The sequence below is a fragment of the Aythya ferina genome (assembly GCF_964211825.1).
Source record: "Aythya ferina genome assembly, chromosome: 1".
Lineage (NCBI taxonomy): Eukaryota > Metazoa > Chordata > Aves > Anseriformes > Anatidae > Aythya > Aythya ferina.
The window spans coordinates 184,351,901-184,378,381 of NC_140296.1; the positions used below are offsets into that span (position 1 = coordinate 184,351,901).

At 34.4% G+C, this 26,481-nt stretch overlaps 1 protein-coding gene across 1 annotated transcript in view; it reads right to left on the reverse strand.

Moving 5' to 3' along the window:
* Window positions 1-26,481, reverse strand: part of POT1 (protection of telomeres 1) — a 73,280-nt gene that overhangs the window by 25,044 nt on the left and 21,755 nt on the right. The window contains exons 8-10 of the mRNA XM_084506397.1: window positions 16,324-16,454; window positions 5,767-6,057; window positions 1,736-1,891 (exon numbers count right to left, since the gene is read on the reverse strand). Of these exons, the coding sequence (XP_084362523.1) occupies window positions 1,736-1,891; window positions 5,767-6,057; window positions 16,324-16,454 (578 nt within the window). The remainder of the gene's footprint in view (window positions 1-1,735; window positions 1,892-5,766; window positions 6,058-16,323; window positions 16,455-26,481) is intronic.

A 26,481-nucleotide genomic window follows, 5' to 3' on the forward strand; every position in this document is an offset into this window, starting at 1 on the left:
GTAACCTAACAGCTCCTCAACAATTTACAATAAAAAGGCAATTCCAAGCTCCTTTCAAATGTAGAAGAGATGGCTCAAAACCAGCGTGCTTTTATTGTTTCTGAAACCATAAACTGGCAGATCATTTAGTACACAGTTTGTCCACATTCTCCTGGTGTTTACGCTCAGGAAGGTGCACATGCATACACACTCAATTCCCTCCAGTTTAATACTTCCACATAAATGATTTTTTTTTTTTTAATATTTGCATAACAAGACCCTGTATGAAATAATAAAAATATGCAGATTAATAAGCAGTATTTTAATTAATTCTTAGTGTGATGTGACCTCCACTAGTATTTAAAAATAAACCTTTTATTAAAGCTTCAATTTTATAAGGAGTCCTAAAAATCTAATTATCTTTAGATTTTTCTGTGAAACAAAATTAATTGCACAAAATGCAATGTAAACTCAATAAATCTTTCTGAAGTCTAATTGGTTGGGTATCAGTATTTTTTCTTCAATAACTCTAAGACAATTCACTAAAAAAAGAGAGAGAAAAAAATAAAACTTCTACTGTTTACATGGCTGAAAGTATCACAACTTTGAACATAGCCAGAAGGAGAAAAACACAGCCTGTGATGCTTGGTAGGTCAAGACAGGTTTCTAAACAGTTTCCTTTGACATTAGAACCTCTGCTATGCAACACAGTATCCAACAAATGCACATATGCTTTACAGTAAGTAAGAAAGGGCATACAGGAAGGAAAGAAATGGAAAGAACTGATGAAGACATCCCATGTAGCACATATTCAACAGGAATTCCTGAATATATATGGGATTCATGATTTTTTAAATTAATTTCATCAATTTTAATGAATATTCATCATTTCCCTCCCTTAATTTTCAAAACATTAATGCTTCATTGGAACATCAGCATTTATGCTTATTGATAGATGAGACCAATTAGCAAAAGAAAAATTCTGGAAGATAACCTGTAAGTAATGAAATAATCCTGTAAGTTTTGTTATGAATTCTTACTTGAAGGAAAGTTACTTTGCTTTCTGTCATTTACTTATGACTGGGCACTATGCATTAAATTGATGTCATATCTGCTGATAGCTCCAGACAACAAATGTCTACCATTTGCATTTATTTTCTGGTAAGCACTACCTTAAAAACAATGCTTGGATACAGAAGTAAAGACATAAGATGAAAGATGTAATTTTTGCTAATTTACTGTATTTAGAAGCAAGATGGCAGTATTGCTAAAGATCAAATGTTTAATTACGTTGTTTTCTCTACGCATAATCAACATTACTGACCCACTAAATGAAGATAGCATTGCAAATTGCAGAAGTTTATAGAACAGATAAAATCCTTTATTGACTTCAGAATTACAGGCCTTTAATGGGACTACAAGTTTAACCCCACTTTATATCATTTAAAAAATACTTCTGAAGCACAGAATACATTTTCTGAATGCATTATGTCCACAGGATAATATATGATACTACAATGTCCGTAAAGAACTGCTTAATTGGGAGATTTTTTTTCATGGAAATTTTAGGGTAATGAGGCTATTTTACACACGAAGGAATTTTGCATTCAAATCAAAGGTATGGGAAATACACTGAAAGATAAAGAATAATATTTGAAACTAATTTAGAGCAGAACAGAATTGATACATCCTCTGAAGTGAGTTTAAGCAGAAAATAGGCCACAAAATGACAGCTAGAAACACCAAACTACATTACCTTGAGTGATTTTGCCAGTTGTACGTGGTTGTCATAAGCTAGAATATCCACTGTTAGATTTCGCAGCCGATGAAGAAGAATTTTTTCTCCTTCCAGGTCTCTTGCTTCTACAGGTATCCTCCATGTTGGGTATGGACATTTTGTGCCATCCCATACCTGCAATGAAAGTCAACCATTTCAATATGCTCAAAAGACTTCAGATTGAGCATTTAAAATAATGTTTTACTTTTTTTTTTCCTCTGTTGTCTGAATAAAAAGAGTCTAACAATATGAAATCTTAACTCGCGTGTATGTTCTAAAGTTCTTAAATGACTGAAATTAAATTTATAGGGACTTATTTTTTCCTTTACGAAGTATAAAATAACCTCCACACAGAACACAAATGTTAAAAACCTGGTTTTCGTAAAATTAAAAAAAAAAAGTGTTAGCAAAACCTCAACTGTTTATCCAGCAGATACAACCATTAGAATTTCCTGCATGCATAACTGCCTATATTTAATATTTTAATCATTGCTGGTTTTTTTGAACACTCCAGCTCCAGAATGTGAAACCTCAGTACACAGCACATGCTCCATTAATTACTAATGATTTCCTACATCAGTCTACACTGCTAGTTATGCAGAACAGATCAAAAAAGCATCAGTATTTAACATATACTTAATAACTAGGATTCTAAAAATTGGTGCCCTAAAGCTATGTTTATGACAAACACTTAAGTAGTGAAGTATCAATACAATTATATTTGATCTACCAAAATTATGAAAAAGAAAGATTACCAACAAACAGGTAATGACAGACTTAGCACCTCGCAACCATTATCTTACTACCTAACATTAAACTTTGGGTGCTGGCTCCTTACAATATATTCTGTAAACTATAGTTTACCAAGTTGGGAATTCCTAAAGATACACTCTTTAAGAATACAAAGATACAAAGGCAACAACAGAAATAATGTTCTGAAATATTAGTACAGAAAAAAAAATCTAGAAGCATTTGAGATTGATAGACCAAAATGCATTTTGTAGGAACTCATGCATATTGGTCCAACAGAAGCTAATTTTAAGATAGTTCATGATACCACCTCTTTGGTATCATGAAAAAAGCACTGTGGGGGAGGAGGGGTAAAGTGAATACACCAAAGGTTAATTTTTAAAGGGTTTCTACCCCTTTCTGAATGCTTAACTTCTGTGGATCAAAGGACCCAAAGGAAAAGATCTAAGCAGCAGCAAAGCCATATGTAAACGCACCGAGAATAACTCATGGCTGAAACACTCATCCCAAATCAAGAGATAAAAGGAAAAACTGTTTACAGCAAAAATGACCCAGAACATCAAATTAACATTCTGAAATAAGAGTGTATTCTGAAGGACCCTGATAATGAGGTGGTACATGCTGCTGCAGATTTAAAAGGGAGAAAAAAAAAAAAGCCTATTATTTTCTGATCCTGTACCATGAAATATTTAAAACCACCTTTGAATGAGATGCTACCCGTTGCTTGAATTAGGCAAGCTTTCCTAGAGCTGAGCTATAGAAATACAGATTTAGTGTTTATGAAATTTGGTATTTATATTTTGTATTTATGAAAATAATCACTTTGACAGAATGAAGAACTTTAAGTTTGTCAAATTTCCTATTATTTTTCAACTGGCTTTGACTTATTTGTCCTTCTACACTTAACAGATGGGATCTTACAAAATGATTGAAATAACTTCAATGCGCCTTGTCAAGTCCAAGGTCAACTTATTTAGTTTTAGTCCTTTGCAAGAGGAACTAATGCGGCTGGTGTCAGGGCATTTTTTGGAAGAATTTCTAAGCCTGTAGACTCTCTTGACAAAAAAAGTCCTTAGATAGGTATGTGGTTTTGTCTTTTTAATTACACAAATAAGAACACAGATACATCAGGAGCTTACCAGCTTCACTCTACTTAAATTGTGGATGAAAATATAGTAGCTATGACTTCCTGTTAATTTCTCTGTATCTGCTAATGCCACAGTTATGAACAGCTATCCCTGTGCCTTCATTCTTTCCAACAATAATCAAATGAACTCTGGATAAGAAACAGCACATAGTTCCATTACTAGCCATTAACAGACTAGTATTACAGAATAGTTAGTGATGACCTCTGATCACCATACAAGATGCTGAAATAGGAGACACATAATGAAGCCTGCTGTCCTGATTCATTAAGTTTCTTCAGCAGAATATGCTAATTGTGTGACTTAGCTTAACACAGACAACTGGTAGACAGAAGGAAAGAATAATAGTAAAGCTCTTAAAAAAAATGTATAAATGACAGCAGCATTTCCAGAACGAGGTCTCCATTGGTTTGAAAACAAAATTCTCAGAAAGAGGTAAGCAACTCCTTCCTACCTTTGTAAATTAAGTTATTCAGTCTTCATGCTACGTAAGACTGAGGTGATGTACTATGTCACTTACCAAGTGGAATATTAAAGGTTATGCTATGGGCGATGCACAAAATCACAGGAAGTCATTTTAGTTACGTTTGAAACAATACAACACTACTTACTACTTCGATGATTAAAATCCTCATTACGCTTCACTGTATTACCAACCACTAAAATAAGTGATAGACTTGGAATGATGTTGCAAATTTAAATCAGTTATAAAATCTAAGAACAGAAATTTAATAGTAAATAATATTTAATGATCAATCCACTTGAGCCAGTGGTGTTTTGTTTCTTTGTTTAGTGAATCAACAAAATAACCAGACTTCTGTCTACAAGTTTTATAAAAGGCTTCTCTTACATCATGACCAACATTTGATATATAAGGAAAGGACTCTGTCCTGCTTGAAGGGAAGGGAGCAATAGCATATCAATGTTCATCTACTTCCGTTTTTGTAAGGCATTTTAATGCAGATTTAAGTATTTAACATTTTCATGTGCTAAATAAAAACACACTGACAAGGAATCAGTATGAGAGAAATTGAACTAGTGCTATTGGATTTCATTAAGCTTTTACTGTCCTGTCTAGACAATCCCCAGCTCCCAAGTTATTCTCATTACTATACAAAATTGACAAAATAGACTTTAGAGCTTACAACACACAAAAGAGGGTAAATAAATATTAATAAGTTAAGAAAGCACTTGCCTCTATCCTTGCAAAGGGTCCTTCATTGCTGAATATATACTTATTAATGAATGACAATGAGTTCACAAAGTTCTGAAATTTTACTGAGTGTCATGACAACCATTTCACAAGAGACAGTTAAATGGAAATACTTTTAACAGCTGCAAAACATGTTTTAGGATGACACTTAAGATTTCTTTCTGTGTAGTGATTTCATTGCTCTGCATGAGAAAAAACTTTCCTGCTTTGGTAAAAGAAAAATGCAATGCGCTGTTTCTAAAAATATTGTAGCAACATTTAATGCAGCAGTACCAAGAAATAATGTTATTTTCCATTTTATGACTTTATAACAGGCTGTTCATCACTCACATTTTAACAATCAACTTAAAATACTGAGAAGAAATACAGAGGTGTTTCAGAATAACATCAGGCTGATGCATAGGGAGCTAAACCAGGAAAAATACGGAGATCTAGTTTATATTTAGCTGATGTTAAGGATCACTCCATGGAAGGTACTTTCTGGTTGTGTGGCATTTCAACATTTTGTACTTTCATTAGGCTCTGATCCCCAAAGCGCTTATACATAACTAAAAGAAGTTACCTAGAGCTCTAGAGAATGCTACATACTACATTAATTATATCCTGTAGACCTAGAAAAACAAACAATAATTGCTACTGAATAGAAACAGATTAAAAACTAACAATATTATTAAACTTTAAGAAATCCTGCAATATTTACCTACATGTTTGTGGAAACTACCATACATATTAATGCATCTTAAAACACTCTCTAAAGAAATAAATTTTATGAGCAACTTTAAAAAGAACTGGGATTTCTGTTTTGTTTTTATAGAAATAGAAAAGTAAAGGATCATACATTTTGTTAGCCTCTACATATTTATCCACATAACATTATAACAAATTCAGGAAAATAAATTTACCTTTAGAAGAAAAGAAGATCCATCCACTTTTGCCTTCCCCACCAGCTGGCAAGTGAGATCAAAGAACAGCATTGGTCGAACACCAGACAGTTTTGCTGCTGGTCCAGAGATGGAAAGATTACTGGCTGCCCAAATACGTAATTCTTCTACTGTTTTTTCTTCTTCATCCATGAAAGTGTATGCTTTACTAGAGGTTCGAGGAACTACTGGTGTTCCTACAGTTCCATCAAATGTCAAGGATGCAAATCCTGAACTGGTAATTCCCTGCATCTGTCCATTGTATTCTCTGATCTAGAACAAAACAAAGAAAAAAATGGTCATAATTCACTGCAATATTCTTATGTAATATTCTTATTCACATTTTATCATGTGTATAAAGATTAGTGATCATTTTTGTTCCTGATGCCAGTAAGAAGTTAAAATAAAAACAAAAAAGCAAATGAACACTAACAAGAAAACAGCGTATAAACCAAAAATAAAATCTAACAGTAATAATTCTTTAAGAGACAGACTAATACCTCTACCTGTAAATATAAAGCATTGGTGCAAAGTGTTTTACTCATAAATCTCAAAATCTGTGTGTAAGGAAAACATTAGTATTGCTTTTACAGTCAGGGAAACTGAAGCATGAGAAAAAATAATTTTTAAAGGCCTCATAGCAGAGCAATGGCAGAGCAAAGGTGTTACAGATTCCTGTTTTCTGCCTCTCACAATAGATCCAGTTTCCTGATACTAAAAAATAGGTATATTTTTCCCAGTTCCAGAAGCTTTTTTTTTTTTTTTTTAAACGAAGTAAGCAGAGACCAGTTTTCATCCCTTTAATTACGGGTATAGCTTTCACAATTGCTCTGATGTATACTGCTTTGCACATGGCAGGTCTCTTGTATCCTGTTGATTTAGCTGTGTATCTGCTGCCATATAAAACACAGCATTCAAAGTCTGAAGCATTTCTTTAAGGATCTAGTCCAGTATTATTGTTCCCTGCACTTAAAAAAATATAAATATCTATTAAAAAATCTACGTATCACAGCACTGCATGATTTAGTATCAAGAAATCTCAAACCTTGATTTTCAACCACCTGTTTTAACCCACCCTTTTTTAATTAAAATTAGCTGACCAAAAAAAAAAAGAATAAAAAACAGCAAGTTTTTTTTTTTAAATGTAGCTTTTATGAGACAAACTACTTTGTCTCTACCACGCAATTTTCAAATGTTTGAAAAATCCTACAGATTTAAAAATGCAGAATGTGAAAGGTAACGAAAGTTCTAAATGCTGCCAATGATTTAAGACTAAATTTTATAACACACTGAGATTTAAAAAACATGCAAAGAAAACAAACATTGGGAATCCATAAGGAAAGAAGTTCAAGGTTGATAACAGGAACTCTAATCTCTGCTGCTTTGACCTAAACTCTGTCTAGAGGCATAAATGCATTAAGAATCTCAGGCCTGACCAATGGAGCACATCAATTCATAGCTTCTCCTTAACTGTAACTTTGTAAAGATTAGTCTTTTAACCTTTAGGCTTAAATACTGAAAATACAAGAAAGATCAGGAATTAGGACAGAAGTCAGGACAAATTAGGAAAGCACACGGTTTCATAACCAGTTCCTTTCAAGGAATTACCCAAGATCTGGAAAAAAAAAAAAAGTTCCACTATAACACAAAGACATTATCTGTGGCAAATTCATAGATCTACTTTAGTTGCAGCCACTGGCATTATATTCCATAGCTTCTCAAAATAGGTAATATCCAGAGGGGAAGAAAACTCTCTTTCATCAATTTTACTCATTCATCCGTTATCAAACAATACTTCAAGCATATCATTAAGTATCTTGTCTGACATGTCAAATGTTTCTCAAAGTGTTTTTATTTCCTATTTACCTACTTCATTAATTTATTTAATTTCATCATTAATTCATTTCAGTCATCATAAAAATATCTTGACTTTTTTTCTTTGAAAAATTTCTGCCCTGGACCACTAGCCTATACATTTATGAAGGTTCTCAACCTTCCAGGAAAACAGCTCAAGAAACTACTTTGTCTCCCTTGGCTTCCATACTACTTTACATACACTGTTTTCCCCATTTTCCAAATCTTTTAGCTCATATTTTAAGCATTGCTGGGGCTGTGTTTGCACATATCGTACTTCTGGTATCTCCCAGTGCCTTCATTTAATGGCTTTGATATCAGCTGTAATGTTAAGGAAGTTATAAAACAAGAAAGGAAATAAAATATTTAAGAAGGCAAACGTGAAGTGCCACAATGAGAAAATTACCAATGATTTAAAGCAAAACCAAATGTACTTAGGTATGTGTACATGGCGAAGCCACTGAGTGGCCTCAAAGATAAAGAGCATTCAACAACATTACTTAGTGAACAACAGAAAAAACAAAAAAGTAAATGTCAAATGTGTTAGAAAGTACTTCAAAGCTAGCACATTGTCAGACCCATAGAACAGTTGATTGTCAACAGAAATTCTCTGAACTTGTCCTTTAAAAATTAATCATTGTGAAAGTGAGGAGAAATCACTGGAGTGCAGATGAACAAAATTCATAGACAAAGATTGATTCATTATGGCACCCCAAGTAAATTTCAGATTAAGTTAAGCAGTGATACTGTTAATAAGTTATATTTTCCACACACAATTTTCAAACAAATTTAACTTAGGGAACAGAAATAATCTGAGACTTTTGTATAAAATGACAACCTCCCCCTCACCCCCAGTAGGTACTGTGTCATTTCTAGAGGCCTTTAGAATTTGTTTTATTTTTTCAAAGATGGGATGGAGCAGAAAGATATCACTCAAAAAATTCCATGAGATTGATGGCAGCAATAAATAAAGTTTGCTAAACAAAAGTGTCTTCTGAGACAGTAACAGAGCTGATACAGGTTATAAACATCCCTGTCAAATACATATCTCCTCTCAGCTGCACAATCAGTTTATATGAGATCCTAGTGAAAGTGAGCAACGTCACCTATGCATAATATACCTGCAAGAATTACATTGCTGTGGTGAGCAACTTATTGCCCTCAGTTAAACACATGTTTATACGCACATGCCATTCTGTGATGCAAGCAGGAGCCTGCTGACGTATAAGGAAGATAACTTACACAAGTAAGTGCTGACAAAAGAAAATATGACACCTTCTCAGAGTCAAATCACAAATCTTCAGCAGCAAAAGCTTTATGAAGGTCTAGACAGGACTACAGGTGGCTGTACTAAAAAGACCACAGATACTGTGCAAGTACACTCCAGTCACAGAAACAGAAATTTTGGTTAGAAAGGACCTCAGGAGGTCAAGTCCCACCTTTTTCCCAGGTCAAGACCATTGTCAGCACTGTGTTGAGTCAGGATTTGGCTAATTGAGTCTTGAAAAATTTCAGGTATGGAGATTCCACAGCCTCCCTAGGACACCTAGACCTCCCTAGATCACTCTTTTAGTCAGCAATCATCTGTCAAAACACTCCTTTTGCCATCCTAGGACTTGACAACTCAAGATCTGTAAAGTTTCCTAGCATGGATTATGATATATTTTGACTGTATTGAATGTTAAAAAAAGATCTGTAGGAATTTGGGAAAAAACACCTGCACATGAATTACATTTCAAGTGAAACTCCATACAAAAAAAAAGAAAGACAGGACCTTGGCATATGTACACAAGGAGAACCACAAAGTTACGATTTGTTCTTAATAAATGATGGCTATGAAAAAGGATTTGTTGCTAGACATGGATACAAATTTTACCTTATGCCAGGTACTGAAGGTGCCAAGCCCCAAATGGATGACACACTTCAATTCCCCCCATCCACTCAACACTTTATGTAAAGTTTGAGATCACTGCACTTAAACTCGAAAAATGGTTTAGAATAGCTGGAGCAGAGACTTGATGGAAAAGCAAACAAGAAAAATATATAGCTTCCATTGTGTCACAACAAAAAAGTTATTCCACTTATGTATTTAGCCTATTTATAGAATTATAGAATAACGCAGGTTGGAAAAGACCTCTAAGATCATCTAACACAGCTTTTAACCCAGTACTGAAGTGTACCACTAAACCATGCTACTAACTTTCAAATTTACACCTTTCTTGAAGGCCTCCAGGGATGGTGACTCAACCACTTCCCTGGGAAGCCTACTCCAATGCTGCATAACCCTTTCAGTGAAGAAATTTCTCCCAATTCCCAACCTAAACCTCTCCTGATGTAACTTGAGGCCATTTGCCCTCATCTTATCACTTGGTGCTTGGGAGAAAAGCCCAAGACCTGTTTGAATTCAACTACAGAGTTCACCCAATGAGTACTGCTTCCTGGGTGACCAGTGATGGGTTATAAACAAAGGTTGCTTTCTCCTGTTAAATGTTATTATCTTACCTGTAGTACTAAATCCCAAAAGAATTTTCTTAAAATCTTTTAGGGTATGAAAAGCCTCAACAATTTAATTCCAAAATTGGCTTTCTATTAAATCTATTAAAACTGGGAGTTACTCCCTTGTACTATAGACTTCTTAGACAAAAATCAAAGTCTTATATCTATGATGATCTGTCAGTGTCAGGACTGTTACCACAGAGTACAGGACATCATATGTCCAGCATCACCTACAAGGATATTGATAACTAATCCCATCACTTTGTTCCTGTTCTAAAACTTATGAAATTTTTGAGCTTTATTAGGAATTGCAAAGGGCAAGAAGAGTCTAAAAATTTATCATATGACCTTTGGACATGTTTCTCACTAGCCTACTTCAGACTTGGGAACATCAGAATGACTTCAGTCCTACAATTTTTAAAACTAATCTGTAAACTTAAGCTTAAAGCATGGAAGCATGAAATATTTGCTTTCCATTCTGAGACTCATACAGCGCATAACAATGGGATGGGATGGAGTAGGAAGAACAAGATCACACCCATGGAAGACACACTTCCAAGCTCCAATAAAGTTGCTGATCGAGCATTTGAATGATATATAAATCCCACACTGGAACATGCAAATAGGCATGTACTACAAAACCGAAAAAATAACAATTCCTTAAACTTGTTACTAATTTAATAAACTTATTACTCAAGACTATACTAGACAACTGAACCTGCATCTTAACACCAAATCAGATCCAGACATTAATTTCTTCATAAAAATTTTCAAGTTGTTACTGATTCCATTTATACGAAAAACCGTGTCCTGTCAGAGAGGCACCCAAGTGAATTTTGAGTATTTCCTTAAAGTTTGTAATGGTTTTTTCACATTAAGCGTAGTCATCACAGTCTATAAACAAGTTTGGATAATATGGTGTGTTGATTACATTTTCTCAGATTTTAATAACGTAACTCTAGTACACATGTACCTCCAGTTGTATTGAGAGAGAGGTAGCAATAGAACAGAAACAATTTGAAATAACTCAATAAATAATCTGTATGCTCATTTAAATTAAATCAGCTTGAACATGTTTAAATATAACAACAAGAAAATGAGTTACAAAAACTGCAGGCACCATTCTATGAGAAGTAAGGGAAGTCCTAAGGAAGCAAAATAAATTTTAATGAAGATACATAATTATAATCCTAATATCCTAATTATATAAATATAATTATCTTCTCCTGTTCCAGAGAACTCATGTGCTCAAAATATGATTATCAGAAATTTCTGCAGTAACGAAACACAAATTAAAGAAAACAATTAACAATACTTTGTGTGTTTCATTTACCGTTTCACACGTACACATAATAATTTTTGTGAACAAAAACTGTATACACAAATAATAAATTAAATATTTAAACTAGCTGAAATATTTTCTGTTTTGATAATCACTTTAAAAAACAGCAGGCATTGTGATACTGCTTTAGAAATATTCCTCAGAGAAGGTGGCACAGCATATTTGAGAAAACTCTGGTAAAGCAATAAATTAATGTATTTTGGAAATTTTCCAACATACTTAATATATGATTAGGTAACTTGAAAAAATTTTAGAAAACATGCAAAATTCTAAGACATATAATTGTTGAAGAACTCTATCACTGTCTACAGTTAATACTTCTTGATGTTACTTACTATAGGTAGGACAAATACTTGTTTTTTAATTTAACCTTCAACAAAACTTCAAAGTGAATTGAATGCATTACATAATTTTTGAAAGGAAGCCAAAAGCAAGAATAATACTGATATTTCCGAGAAAATGTTCATTTTTCAGCATTAAAAATAAATTCACAATCGCTTACTAAAAATTTAAATTATTTCCACTCCTCAGAGCAAGAATTTGATACCTGGATGTCAATGTCTCAAGCAATATGTTCTTTAACACATCCATTTTAGCAAAAAGTCTCATTTGTCAAAATTGCTGTATTTGAACAGTATTTCCTCAGAAGGCATTAAGAGTCTGGCAGCAAAATTCTCCCTAAGTTTCACATAGCTTCAGATTTTCCCCTCTATCACTACACTTATCAACCTGGCAGCTATGGCCAGAGCCATCTAGGAACAAGGAGCAAACCGTGCCCCTCTGTCAGTGCTTTCCATATTGTACCAGATAGCAAGAGAAAGAACCAACTTTAATGGGGCAAACGCAATTAAACTAAAGGAAGGAGTGCTTTGAGACATGGAAACCTCTAGCTCAGCGCAGAGGTAAGACTGCTCCTGGAAATAATGGCAGACTGGTTTAAAAAACAGGGCAAATAACAGAGACAGGACAGAACCAGTAGGGGTGATGATACCACATTCTGTTAGCCTATTTTTTTATAGAACATTTTCCTATGCAGTGCATGACTTGATAGGTGCAGTGGTGATGAATTAGTGCTGTGTAATGAAGAAGCTGCCATCCTTAAGAATCCTGCTTCATTTGTTGCAGCAACTGGAGCCTAAGTACAAAACAAGCCAAGGAATTAAAGTAAAGGAAGATAATAGTAGTAATATTATGACAAAAAGTGGAGAATTGAGACTTTGATCCTTGTCATTGCATTATGCTAAGGAAGTCACATAAGCCAAGTTTATAATGAAAGGTCACTTGTTTGGTGTTCATCTTCCAAGCTTTCAACTTGAATCACACAGACTCTGAGTAGTAGAAGCACTGTGCACTGATTGCTGAATTAGATGTCAATGAATACAATATTTCGAAAACGTGAAGTGCTCGACAATGATCTGTATTCTGGAAATAGTCAGCAGAACACATCCCAGACAGCAACTCCATAGGACAACTGAAGCACAGCAAACTGAACAAGATGAACACCTAAACGAGAGTGTGCTTCATTTCAATCTCACTTTTGTCCAATCCACAAACATTAAATTAGAAGTAAAGTATCAATTCACTTCACTCGGAGTGTGGAAATAAATTCTTATTTGAGAATCACTCAGAGGTAATAAGCAATACTAGAGAAAAGTCAAAGAGGAAATGAACACTTCTATCATCATGGCAGGGTTTGTCTAACACAGAGAAGGCAGAACACAAGCCAAAACTGCAAGTCAAGTGAAGATAAATAAAATATTGCAGATTTCGTCAGTTAACAGCTGGATGCCTCTTCCCTCTAACAACTTAAGTATTAGGTATTAAGTCTAAAATATTAAAAGCATCCATAGTGAACCAGAAAAAAAAAAAAAAAAAAGAAAGAAATCCACTTGAGACAATTCCTTCCTTGCCAAAAATTAAAGAGGAACTAGACAATTAGTTCACAGGCTTCAGTTTTATGGAAGATGGCAAAAGAAATCCCCAGACTGTCATCTCTGCAGAGCATTGACTGTGGTTGAAGGCCGGCCCAAATACAGTACTGTAATTCAGTAAGTATTACAATTCACGAGACATCATCGTAAGAGGTCTTAAAAATGCATTTCAAGAAATATTAACAGAAATGTAATTAAAACTGGAGAATTAATCCTGTTACCAAGACACTTTAAAATTTTCATTGTATGGAACAAATACCAAGCAAATAAAATGACTCTAACCACTCTTACCACAATAATCCTAACAGAATATTCTCCTTTAAGTTATTATTAGCTCTGAACCATAGGACCTTGCCAACACCTGCGTTACTATGAAAAGAAGTTATTCATTAGCAGCTGAGAGTGTAGCAGGGAGCAGTCATTTATAAAACGTGTTTGCTATCCATGTCAACTGCTTGGGAGTCTCTCAAAGCATATCTGGGACACGGAAATGAGAATACACACTGTAAGGACTATATATAAATATATATATATATGTATATATTTCTTATATATATGTGTGTGTGTATATATTATATGTATATCTGTCCTCACTGGTAAGCACAGTTCTGACAGGCTATGGCCTCTGGTACCCTCGATTGCTTTTCTTTCAGCAAACTAAGAGAGGGTGATAAGGCTTGAAGACAAATGGAGAAGAGAGTGAATGAGGAATTGCAGACATTGTACTTAGAGGTCTAATTAGAGTTAATTTTTTTTTTTTTTTTTTAATTGAAAACTGTGTTGCACAGTAATCACACATCCAGTTACATTAACCTCTTCCACTTCACTCCCAACACCAGGCACCAAGCTTCTGCACCAGCTTTTTATCTGCTCAGATCAGGTAACAGAACTTGCAAAGTAACTCTTTGTTAGGCTGGTGTAGTCAACCCCCTCCAGAAAAAGACACCTATTTAAACTAAGTGACTGTTGATTAAGATCATTTTAAGTTAGAAAGTAGTCAGACAATCTGTTAGCTTACACATCTGAGGGGATATAGATTGTAGGCAGCTGGAAGTGTTAGGGCTGGAAATCACTTAAACATCTCAGCTACAATGGAAAAGAAATGCAGGGGGAACATTAACTGACCTTGGAACATATCTTTAAATACTAAAACAGTCTTGAACAATGATGAAGTACAAGTTTAGAAGCATTTTAGAATGATCCTCAAAAATTTGCTCCTGAATCAGGTAAACAGTGAAGCTCTCTCTTACATCTGCTTTATCAATAGCTTGTATTAGCAAGTTTACATGAAAGATAAATAGCGGAAGTGAGACACTATTAGCCTTCCATGACAGAGATGCATTCATAACTTCCCTGAAGGTGGAAGTTTTTAACCTATAGTCCCCACATCTCAAAAATAATCCATTATTAACCTACCACACAGGTGCAACTTTTCAATTATTTTAAGCAGCCTCCTTTCTACTTTCTCCTTTTTTCCATATGTATAAATATATATACATATATAAATATATATATATATAAGTGTGTCTTCAGAAGCAAGAAACGTACTGGTGGAGGTAGAAATATGTCTTTGTAATGCTCATCCTATGAGATTCAGAAAGAATTTGAAATTAACTGTAACACTTTTCTGTCTGAAGTCAAAATCAATGAACTTTCAAGACTGGCAACATACCTCAAGTACTGGATAAGCAACACAAGATTCAAAATCTAAATATAGCTTAATTCCACTCTAATTATATACATACATGACTTTAAGGAAGATTAATACTAAGCCAGAAGGGGTTAGCTAGTTTCTCTCTCAATTGTAAGTATTTATAATATACATTAAATAACAAAGTCTCAAAATTGAAGACTGTTTCTGAAACTTAGCAAGGTCTTTCTAATAATCTCAGTGGCACAAATCTCCATCACTGGATAAACCTTGCCACTTTTTAAGTTTATTGCTTTTTTTTTTTTTTCCTTTGGTCTGCTACAGCACATCAAAACTCACATACAGGTACTAGTGATCTTTATCCCTTTCATCACTATTTTGTACAGTCCTAAATTGCCTCTAGAGTGTTTGAATATGTTTTGTTTGTTTGTTGTAAAAAAGATCTTTTTAAGGACATTTACTCCTTTCTGATAGATTTATTTTAAGTACAACAAAAAAGATAATTACGTATGGTTATCTTGTATTTTAGTATGTAACATGATAAAATTTGCTATCTTTGCAAAAAAAACTCTTAATTTTTTTACTACATATGGTCCAGCATTACAAGATTAGCAGTCAGTGTCTCTGTACTGCAGTTCCTCTTTATAGACATAAGAAAAATATCCATCAGAAGCAGTATAAGGGCTATTGACACAGTTTTCTTCAGGGACATTGATACAGTTAAATACTAGGTAAAGCACACAAACAAAGGAGCAGCTGGAAACGGGACACTACATCCCACTCACTTATATTACACTTAACTCCGCAGCTGATCTAAAAACTATTCCATGACAGAAGCTCTGAAGTAATCTCTCAAATAATTCCATAATTTGAAGAGAAGTGAATTGTACATATGTTTATGTCAGTTAAATTCTGTCCATCTCTAAGTACTGGAGCTAAACTAGCTAAACAAATATTCAAACAAAAAGATTATTATTTTGGAGTTGACATAACCACATAGTCACCTCTAGCACATTTATTTTTATTTTTTTAAAGAGGGATACCAGATTAGTGCTTCTTTGTCGCTGCTGTTGTTCTAAAATTTGACAGTTGATTTCCAGTTTTGGTCCCTACCACAACCACAGCTCAGTTTTTACCATTTGACTGTTTCATCCAGTATCTCCATATGTGAATATCAGTATATGAAGAACTAAAATATCCCTGGAGCCCCATAACTACCAAAAAACAAGCACATTAGAAACAAAACAAAACAAAATAGTACCTACCTTTATTCTATGAAATCGAACAATATCTCCGATTTTGTAGATTTTTGGTAGAGAATCCAGATTTCCACTAAAAAGAGTGCACGTTAACTTCACTTGTGATTGGTCCACAAGTGTTACCACTGAGCAATAATCTGTAAAATATAGACGTGTTTGAATGAGTAACAGACATGATGGAAGTTATTAGTACACTCATGTTAAAGTTGGGATGAGCAAACATATGGACAATATTTTTTCTGCTATAATCTGTGTAACTGTTCTGAAGTCAATACAGTTAAAGCCGTGTAACAACTGAAGTGTGGCCCATCTTGCAAATAATTAGCTCAAATATCTGAAAATAAAATGGGTGATTAAGGACAGGAGCCAGGAAGACATAAAGCTTTTTCTCTGTCTTCAAAAAACATGCTATTTTTTCAGATTTCAATTTCTTTATAAAAAGGAGGACGTGTTATGCCTACTTGTCCAATCCTTTCTAAAGATTTTTATACACGTTGTCTTCTGAAGAGGCAATGAGTTCTACAAGTTCTAAGAGCAAATTAAAGTGTAAGTTACTCATCTTTCACTTCATCCAAAATACACAAGCAAGGTATATTCTCCAAGGATACAGTCACACAGTGATTGTTAGGAAGTATAGTAAGAAACTGAAATGTGTCCTTTTAAATGTAAACTTTTGTAACAGAATTTAACTTTTATTAAAGATCTAAAAAATCAAATTCAAAACAAGGTATGACAAAATATATCAGAGCAAAACTGCCCAGAATAGGTCAGAATTTGCAGGTGTCATAAAACAAAACTCCATTTCAGGTTACAGAAGCATGTGTGTTTTGACATTTCACAAATGTAAAATGAAGTGAGAGTGCAATTGATTTTTTCATGGTACAGTAGCTGGTTAATCTTTCTGAGAACTTTTTGAACAACCAATATCAACTCAGGTGTATGTTCAGAACCCCAAACATCTATAAATCTGGTCATAGTTAATCAAGACAACAAAGTGGTTTTTTTTTTGGATACTTATTATACTAGCATTTACTGAAAGTTAACAGTTCAGGGCTAAAACACAACTTTTTAAGCAGATAAATAGAGTAATGACATCATAGCCTATTATTTTTTAACTTGATATCAACTATTTACAACTACACATTTAGGTACACATAATTTTGGCTTGAAGAAAGTTAGCACAGATACTCAAGTAAAAATCACAATTTTTAGGCATTAAATTAACACTACTCAGTCATTTACAAAAACTTCTACATTTTGAACTCTAAATTTTGAGATGAAAGGGGAGTGGAGAAAAGGAAGGGAAAAGGAGATGTGTCTGGAGTGGAATTGAGCCTGGGAAAGGTGTTTATGGAAAGATGTTTTCCATAAACGTTTAAACGCTTGTCTTCTTTCTTCTTCAACACCTGAATTAGTAATTAAATGTTTATGTTCATTGCTAATGAATTAAATTCCCCAAGTGAAGTTTGTTTTGCCCACAACTCTAAAACAGGGGGAAAAAAAGGCAAACAAACAAACTCCCCTTAGCTATAATACTACAAGGCAGTTAGCAATTATGACACCAGAAGTTGCTTGTTCAGGAACTGAACAAAGATGTTGTAACACTAAAAGAAAGTTGATAAAATCTCAATTTTTCATTTTATACAAACACAGAAACATAAATAATTGCTACTAGACAGCTTTGAGAAAGAGAATACTATCACTCTACCAAAACTGACAGATTTGTATCATCTAAAAAGTATAGCAAGGCAAAGTTGTCATACGTAAACTCACAGTGAAAGATTCCCCAAAGCTGAAGATGATGGATGTGTTAGACTAGATTAGAATACATGCTTGTATGTACACTGACTACACCTTTAAAAGAAATACTGCTGTTTCCAGCAAATATATCACTAAATCTTACTACCATTTAAAATTAAAAGCTTAAATTCTCTAATGATTTGAATGGCAGAAGTGTTCAAAAAAAAAAAAAAAAAAGAAACACAGCGAAGGGTTACTAAGAAAATACAAAATATTTTTCCTACAGAAATAGAAAGTGCAATATTTCCAAAAAAAATGTTTCTTCCTCTGAAATATTTTTACACACTTGATAAATTCTAATCTCTTGCATTTCAAAGATGCTAAACATCATTCTTTTTCACACTACCACAGAAGACACAAGGTCAGTTTCATGTATCACCTAATCTGACATTCTGTGCTAGGATAAGCAGATATGAATAAAGTATAGTCAACAGCTGACATGAAACTGCAAGCATATACTACTGCAATCCAAAGAGGGATTGTTTTATTTCTCTGGGTAATAACTGTTCAGATACACAGTGATAGGGGCAAAATAAAGAAGAAAAACACATCATTCACAGATTTACAACTCCGCCAAGACATGGGATAACACATTACAGTGCATTGATATAATCCAACATAGAAATTTGGAGTAACCTAAAACCACATTAAAATCGTTGTTGCTCTTTGCTGCTGTGATTATATAACCTAGTCAGCTTCATACATGTGCAGCTGCCAATTTAAGGGGGAAAAAAATCAACACACTTGTATTTTCTGTGCAATTCGCATACTCAAACACCAATATTCCTCCTACCCAAAGTATTATAAACTATTATACTTCACACCTTCTACAAAGTACAGGCTCTCTACTTCTGCGATTACACAATTCCATTCTTAACTATGACCTCAAAACATCACTTCTACAATAAACCTTATTAAAATAAAGGTCTTCAAAAACAAAGCATAGGACAGATTTTCTTTTAAGGAAATCCTCATCCAGCAAGTCCTTTTTGAAGGTGAAAAAATAAAAAGTCACCTGTCTTTCCTTTTCCAGCAGGAAGGTGAAAATTACTTTCTGCTTTCCAAAGCAGAATTATAGTTCAGTGATTGAATTCACTTTTCTGCACAAATGGTAAGTCAAACTCGAAACAGAACTGCTGAATTTAAATCACGTCCCAGTGTCAGAGGAAACAATATAAGAAATGTCATTCTTTAAACTTTTTTTTTTTCTCTTTACAATATACCTTCTAACGAAGAAAAATCCCTCAGTTACCAAACTACAAAAAAATGTTAATGGAAGTTTACATAGTGGGGACAATTTTCTTTTATTAGACAAATGTACTCTACTGATAATTTCTCTTAACAGGGAAATTATCCATCAGAATCTTTTATTCATAATAATTTGGTTTAAAAGCATGACACTTAAGGAAGATGAAAAGCAAAGAGCATGGCAACATCCTCCAGCCACTCAGGCTGGATCATCCTGTCCAAATGCTGGGGCCCAGCCCAGCCACAGCGACTACTTTCCTCTTTGAGGGTCTGGCCTGTAGCAAAACTGAGCATCTATCCCAGAGGCACACAGACACAGGACACTGACATGACCATCCACGCTTCAACACCACCTCCACACAGGACTCACGTAAAACAGACGTAGACAGCAGAGACCCCTTCCTTCCCTCCAGCTGGTAAAGACAGAAGCTCACTAGTGAAGGTTCACACACAGCACTCTGCAGGTTCACAACCACACGCACATTTGCAGATCCCTGAGTACTGGTACAGACCCTTTTATACCAGCCCTTTTCTACCTACCCACACACCTCTTTATTCCTTCTGCCCTCCTTTTCCTTTTTTTCCCCCATGGCTTTGCAGAGCTCTGAAGTTTCTGCACCCTCCCAGTCCAGGGCTCCTTGGTTCACAATCTTACCAGCTAGAAGGTTCATCCTTCCTGGAAGGATGTAGTTTGTAAGCCCGCCATTTCTGTGACTGGGATGTTTGTTTCCTGTGGTTTTGTCCAAGCTTAGAAATCCTCAATCAGAATATAGTATAAATATAAATAAATATTCCTGTATTCTCACATACTTTCATAAATTAATGTGACTGACCAAACTTCACTACCTCCTTTCCTTATTATCCCTTCCTGCTTTGCAAAAAGGCCCTAGACATGATATCCTTAAAGAAGCAGACACTCCTTATATATACCCTTACAGACACAATAGATGTAAAGTTCAGCACATTTATCTACTATAAAGGGAAGTTTTTACACTTTAAAATGCTTTATCTTGCTTGATTAAACACTTCCCTATCTGGAGATATTTAAAAGCCATCCGGAGATGGTCCTGGGCCATCAGCTTTAGGTAGTCCTGCTTGAGCACAAGTGTTGGACAAGATAAACTCCAGACGTCCCTTTCCACCCCTGCCGTTCTGGGGTTCTCTTAAGCATGAAAAGGAATATTGAACAATTCAGTTAATTTATTTAGTATGATTAAGTGCTAACTGGCTTGGAGTTTCATGATAAAAGCAAAACATTACGGTATTTCTGACTGAAGTCGTTAATGAAAAAAAGCCACAGATACCTAAGATCAGATACATTAACTTTAGATAGGATTAAACATAAATGCTTTCTCTCTACAATTATAAGAATCATTGAAAAGCCAAAATCTCCTCAACTGTAATGACAACTCAGGGTCGCTCTTCAGATTCTAGTTTTCTTTTTAGAAAATGCCTTAGCATTTGCACTCTCCTCTGGACTGCTACATTAGTCGTGAGAATGCTCAGAAAGTCAGCACCTCTGGACAGAGTATACATATCAGAAAAAAATGAAGTTTCACTTGCAGTTTTTTCAATCATCATAAGAAAACCAGAATTGCTGCAAAAGCTTTGCAGATTAATAGCTACTTACATGATAGGAAGGCATTCAGTACTTATTGATTAAATACTCTTATTTTGGTTTTATTTAGGACATCAGCAGTTCACAACAAATATGCTTGTAGAAACAATTTTTAACATAGAAAGCACTGACTAAATTATAAATCCCATATTGGGCAACTGCATGTGCATTCACTATCTTTTAAGTTAAAAAAAGCCACTATCCTGGATCAATAACTTCCTCCCACAAAGAGATAAAAAAAAAAAAAAAAAAAACTGTTGGCAAGGAAGGACTTCAGAGATTGCCTTCTGCTTCTGACATTGCAATACTTAAAGATTTTAGTAGCAAACTACTCTCTTCAAAAGTACACCAATCATTAATACTGTTTTCAAGTATTACTGAGGCCAATCAATACACAAAAGTCTTTTTACTAAAACTAAGTAGCTGAACCAGCTAATTTACCAAATATGTTCAACAAAACACAAGGAGGAAAGTAACACACACCTGGGTTCGTGTAGGTGTGTACAATGTGTACATACACATACAGATATTACAGAAGTCCAAACAAACTCTAAATAATCAAATTGAAGATATTCTAATGCAGCTTGTTATTTCTAACATGGCAATGCACTTAAGAGCTATTCACAAACATTTAGCAACTATGAGATACATCTGGCTAAGCAGATGCTTTAATGACAGCATTTGCAAATTGTAGATCAAAGTAACTACCTTGAGATTTCTTTCTATTAACTATTTTTCAACTGTTTAGTTTTTCACTTCATTTTTACCACTATTTTTTTTTTAACTTTTAATTTCAGATGATGAGAAATAGTGATTATTAAAAAAGAAATGCTTACAAAATGATGTGAACAGAAAGGAAAAGGCTATTACTCTCAACTTGGACTCCAAAAGTGAAATTAATTTATCTTTACAACAGTTTTCATTCTGTTCTGAAAAAAATGTACACATCCTGAAAATATTGATTTGGAAAATAAACAAAACAAACAAAAACAAACACCACAATACTTTAAATAACAAAATTATTGCAGATTTAACTCTGAATCTCCTTCCCCACAAATTGACCATCAGATACCACAACAGTCTCTAATTTGTTTGCAATAACAGCAATCAATATGACGAACATTTAATTACAGTCATATAAAATGACAAGAACAAAAAGCAAAGCTTCAGCCTTAGGCTTTAATACATGTAAAAAGAAATATCTCATATCTAGGGGAATATCTATGTAGTGAATAAAGATCCATATGAATAAAGCACAGTGGCTCCACTACCCATACTTGCAGCCAGGACCAGCTTAAAGCTATATAATTCCATTAACATTGTGTCAAAAATAGAAGGTATTAGTGCAGGACTGTGCCAGATCTAATGCAACTAGAGAATTTTCTGATGAGAGCCATTTCATGCCCTGGCAACTCAGAGTAATCATCAAGCATTCTGCACCCTCTCAAGTAGGCACAACCCTGGACTGTGTAAAAAAGAAAAAAAAAGAAAAAGAAAAAAAAAGAAAAAGAAAAAAAAAGAAAAAGAAAAAAAAAGAAAAAGAAAAAAAAAGAAAAAGAAAAAAAAAGAAAAAGAAAAAAGGAAAAAAAAAGAAATACTTAGCTGAGTAGTGAATATTTTTACACTTAAACTGTTTTAGAGATTTTCATGATAAAGTAGCATATGAATCACAACTACAAAGACAGTAAGAAAAGAAGCTGTTTACAAAAAAAAAAAAAAAAAAAAAAAAGCTGTTCCCTAGTGTAAAAGCTGTTTACACTAGGGAAGAACGTTGAAGACAGAAGTTCATTAAAAATTTGTGTTGATGAATGAAAAAAATTCACCAGCACTCTAAGCTACCTGGCAATGCATATAAAATATCTGCTATTATAACTCACTGAGAACCAAAGTCAATGCCAAGCAGAAGCCCTGAGTTGTTCCTCCTGTTCATGGCACACTGGTAGCTACTGCTATTATTAGACCTACTCCACTCAGTGGTAGTTGTAACTATTGGTGAGATGTGTGCAATGCCATTCCCCTCTCCTCCTAGCTTTTACTGCCCAGTAACACCCATTCCCAGATGGTATGGAATTTAAGTTTCTACACTTTATGAGGATGTGAAAGTATTCCAGAAAGATTATGAAAAATTCATAATTTTATATAGCAGCCTCTCTATATATCAGCTATTTTTTTTCATGGTAGTTCTCTATCTTGGTTTCTGGAAGTTTAGCAACAGCAAAGTATGTTTTATCCCTTGAATCTAACCTATCACTAAATCATATTTAAAAACCCTGTATCAGCGCTTCAAAAACACCCACACCTTCCAGGTGGTCTGATGGAACAATTCCTCAGAGGAATCTTTCTATTGTCAAACAAATCACTAAGCATAGTTAAAGGTTCACTGGAAAAAGACAGTCATGTACTTTCCAGTGATAACTGAACTAAGTTTTCCTCTTGACAAAACAGGCAATGTAATTGCTCTCTGTTCCATAAAGGAAGACTGACGGTCTTGTTTTAATTCTCCCAACTACCAGTAGCTGATGGGATCTCTCTGACAGCAGGGTGGAACGCTTCAACTGTTTTTTACCTTGAATATGGAGTAACTTAAAAGGTGAAGATTTCTCATGGACTACAAGAGGAACCAGCACCTCACGGGCAAGCTGGAACACACTGCTCCTAGACAAAGGACTTCCCCCAACAGCACACATGCTTTTCCCCTTTTGGTTCACGTATACTTGGAAAATCAGTTTGGGTTTTAATGCTTCAAGTATGTTCCTCCTGCCCTGATAATTTGTCTCAAATTGAAGTATACATATAAAACAAATTCAGTAATGTGAGATCCTTTGTGTGGGAAGATAGCAGCCTGAATTCATTATTTGAAGTTATTTTATTTCATTCGCCTTAGAGAGCTATGCTTTCAAAGAACAGCATAATGTCCTACAAAGTCCCTGTAAAACAATATTTCAGCTCTTTTTTTAAGTAAATCTACTGTGCTCATTTTCCAGAGGCACTGCTTTACAATAATTTTGTTCAGCAACCATTAAGAGATACTACAAAAAAAAAAAAAAAAAGCTGGCCTTTCAGTTGGTTTGCTGAGCTGAACAATTACTTTGATGTAGACATTAGAAAAGAAAAATTAGAAGGTTTAAGAGAAGAGGGGAGGGAACCTGCCACAGATGATACCATAAATAAAACATAATTATGAAAAAAATCCAAAATGTACATAACACTTTCTCAAACAGTGCTCATAGCTCACAGCTCAAACAGCTGAATTTAATCAGACTGGGGGGCAAGGAGGAAAGTCTATTTTGTAAGGTTAGGCTGCACCCATCTACCACTCAGCAAATGAGAACTACCCACATATGGGTCATAAATGTGAAAAAGTAACCATTGAATTAAAATGAACATTAAGATGTTTAAACGTAGTTTAGATTGAACAGAGATTCCTGTTTTCTAGATATATAATATAAAAAAATTATACAGATCTGCACTAATACTCCTTAATGTTGTGCAAACCACAATTGAGAGATTAGTCTCCAAATGCTTTCCTCCCCTGCTACTTACCACTCTCTCCCTCCTCCCCCCCCCCCCACTATATTCTTGAAATAGAAAGAGTCATCGGAAGACATGGTAGAATTTTTTTTCTCATAGGCACTACAAGGGATGATTTTAAAATTGATAAAATAGCAAAACATGAAAGCATTTGCTTCTTCCTGTACAAATCAAAATTCAACTTTCATCTGAAAGATTTGCAATGCATTGCTTAATATACTAACTTTAGTGTATCAATGACTATGTATAATATGATAATATTCATTTTTATTCAGTCTCAAGAGGAAAAAATTACATGCAGTATATTTGCTATAAAACAGATGGACCATTTCTTGTTCAGTTCCCAACTTAATGACTACATCTATTTTTAAATGTTAATGTTTAAATTAGATTGTCCTATGTTCTTTGGATTTATTTTTTGTTTGTTTCACAGTTATTTTGGGAAATACTAGTACCTTCTTAACATTTAGTAAGAATGCCGAGTAGAGCTGTTTTCTAGGAGTAAATCTTGTCATCTGCTGTAACAAGCAATGGGAATACATTTCAAAAAATAAATGTATCCGAAGCAAAGCATTGCCCTTATGCAGATACCAGAGCATTGAGACAAATGCTACAAATGTTATTGCTTCTCCTGACATGGTCAATGGAATGTAAAAATGCAGCTCCATTCCCAAATGCTATTCATTAGCTTGTAAACCATGACAATACAGCATATTCTCAAACAAACAAAAACAAAAAACAAAAAAAAAAAAAACTGTGTTACTCTGCATAACTTAATTATGACTGCTGACTGGTTCAGTGGCTGCCTTTAATACAGCCGACACTCTGTAAGATAGCCCGAAGAGCAGCACACACATCTCCTATCCATTCTATGGGCAAGCATTAGGCTTCAGCTACAAGCACACTGAGCGTGCAAATTTCCTGTCAATAGGGTCATTCATACCACTATATGTTTACTTAGAAGAATACTAAATGCACCACATGGAAATAATTAAGCAAGTCCACAATACAGACTATCAGTGTAGATAAGTTGAACATACTGAGAACAGCAGATACACTGGCACAGATCTCCCAGTTATTACTCCCACTGATAAACTGAAAAACAAACCAAACAAAGGCTGCAAATTATTTAGCTCCAAAAAGTGTGGTTGTTAGTTGAACCTCAGCTGGACTTGGACCTGTTTTTTTGTTGTTTTTTTTTTTTTTTTAGGTGTGTGACCATGCTTGCATAGCCTTCAGTAATTACACCTACGTTTCAAGCGACCTAACTGTAAGCAAACCTCATTCTGGAAGCCATGGTACTGCTGGTATAGCATTGTAATCCCAAAAAGGGATTTAGTGCCTTAGCTTGAGTGCTGCTGGCAGTTATTGAGCAAGGAAGATCACACTCTTTGCAAAAGGTTTTGCAGACAGGCCACCAACTCTTGTTTACAATTTTCTGCTTACTTCTTAGATTTCTGTATTTAGGAGCCAAATTCAAGGCTATTGACATGATTCAAGAAATTTTGCATGCAAAATTAAGACAATGAAAATCAACAGTCATGATCATAAACAGCTCTTTTTTGTTCAATTAGAAATATTTAGAAGAAAAAGAATCTTTAAAGTGCATAGTAAAATTTTAATAAGCAGAAAACAATTGGATCCATTCTGAATCAATTAACAAATTCCATTGCTTAATCAAATTCAACAACAGTATCACCTAGCTCTGTATTTACTGAGCACCTAGCAAAATGGTACAATCTACTAGCACAATCAGTTAAGTGTTCACCTCACAAAGAGGAATAATGATTCATTTGTTGCACAGCCTCTACAAGTAACAAATATGGTGTCAACATATTTATAGCATATCATAACTATCAAAATCTAGAGGAAAAATTGTACAGTTACACAACAATCCTTTGGCACAAAAAGAGGTACAAGGCTTTTGTATTTTCAGGTCCTTTTCACTGTTTTGTACTGTTACAATG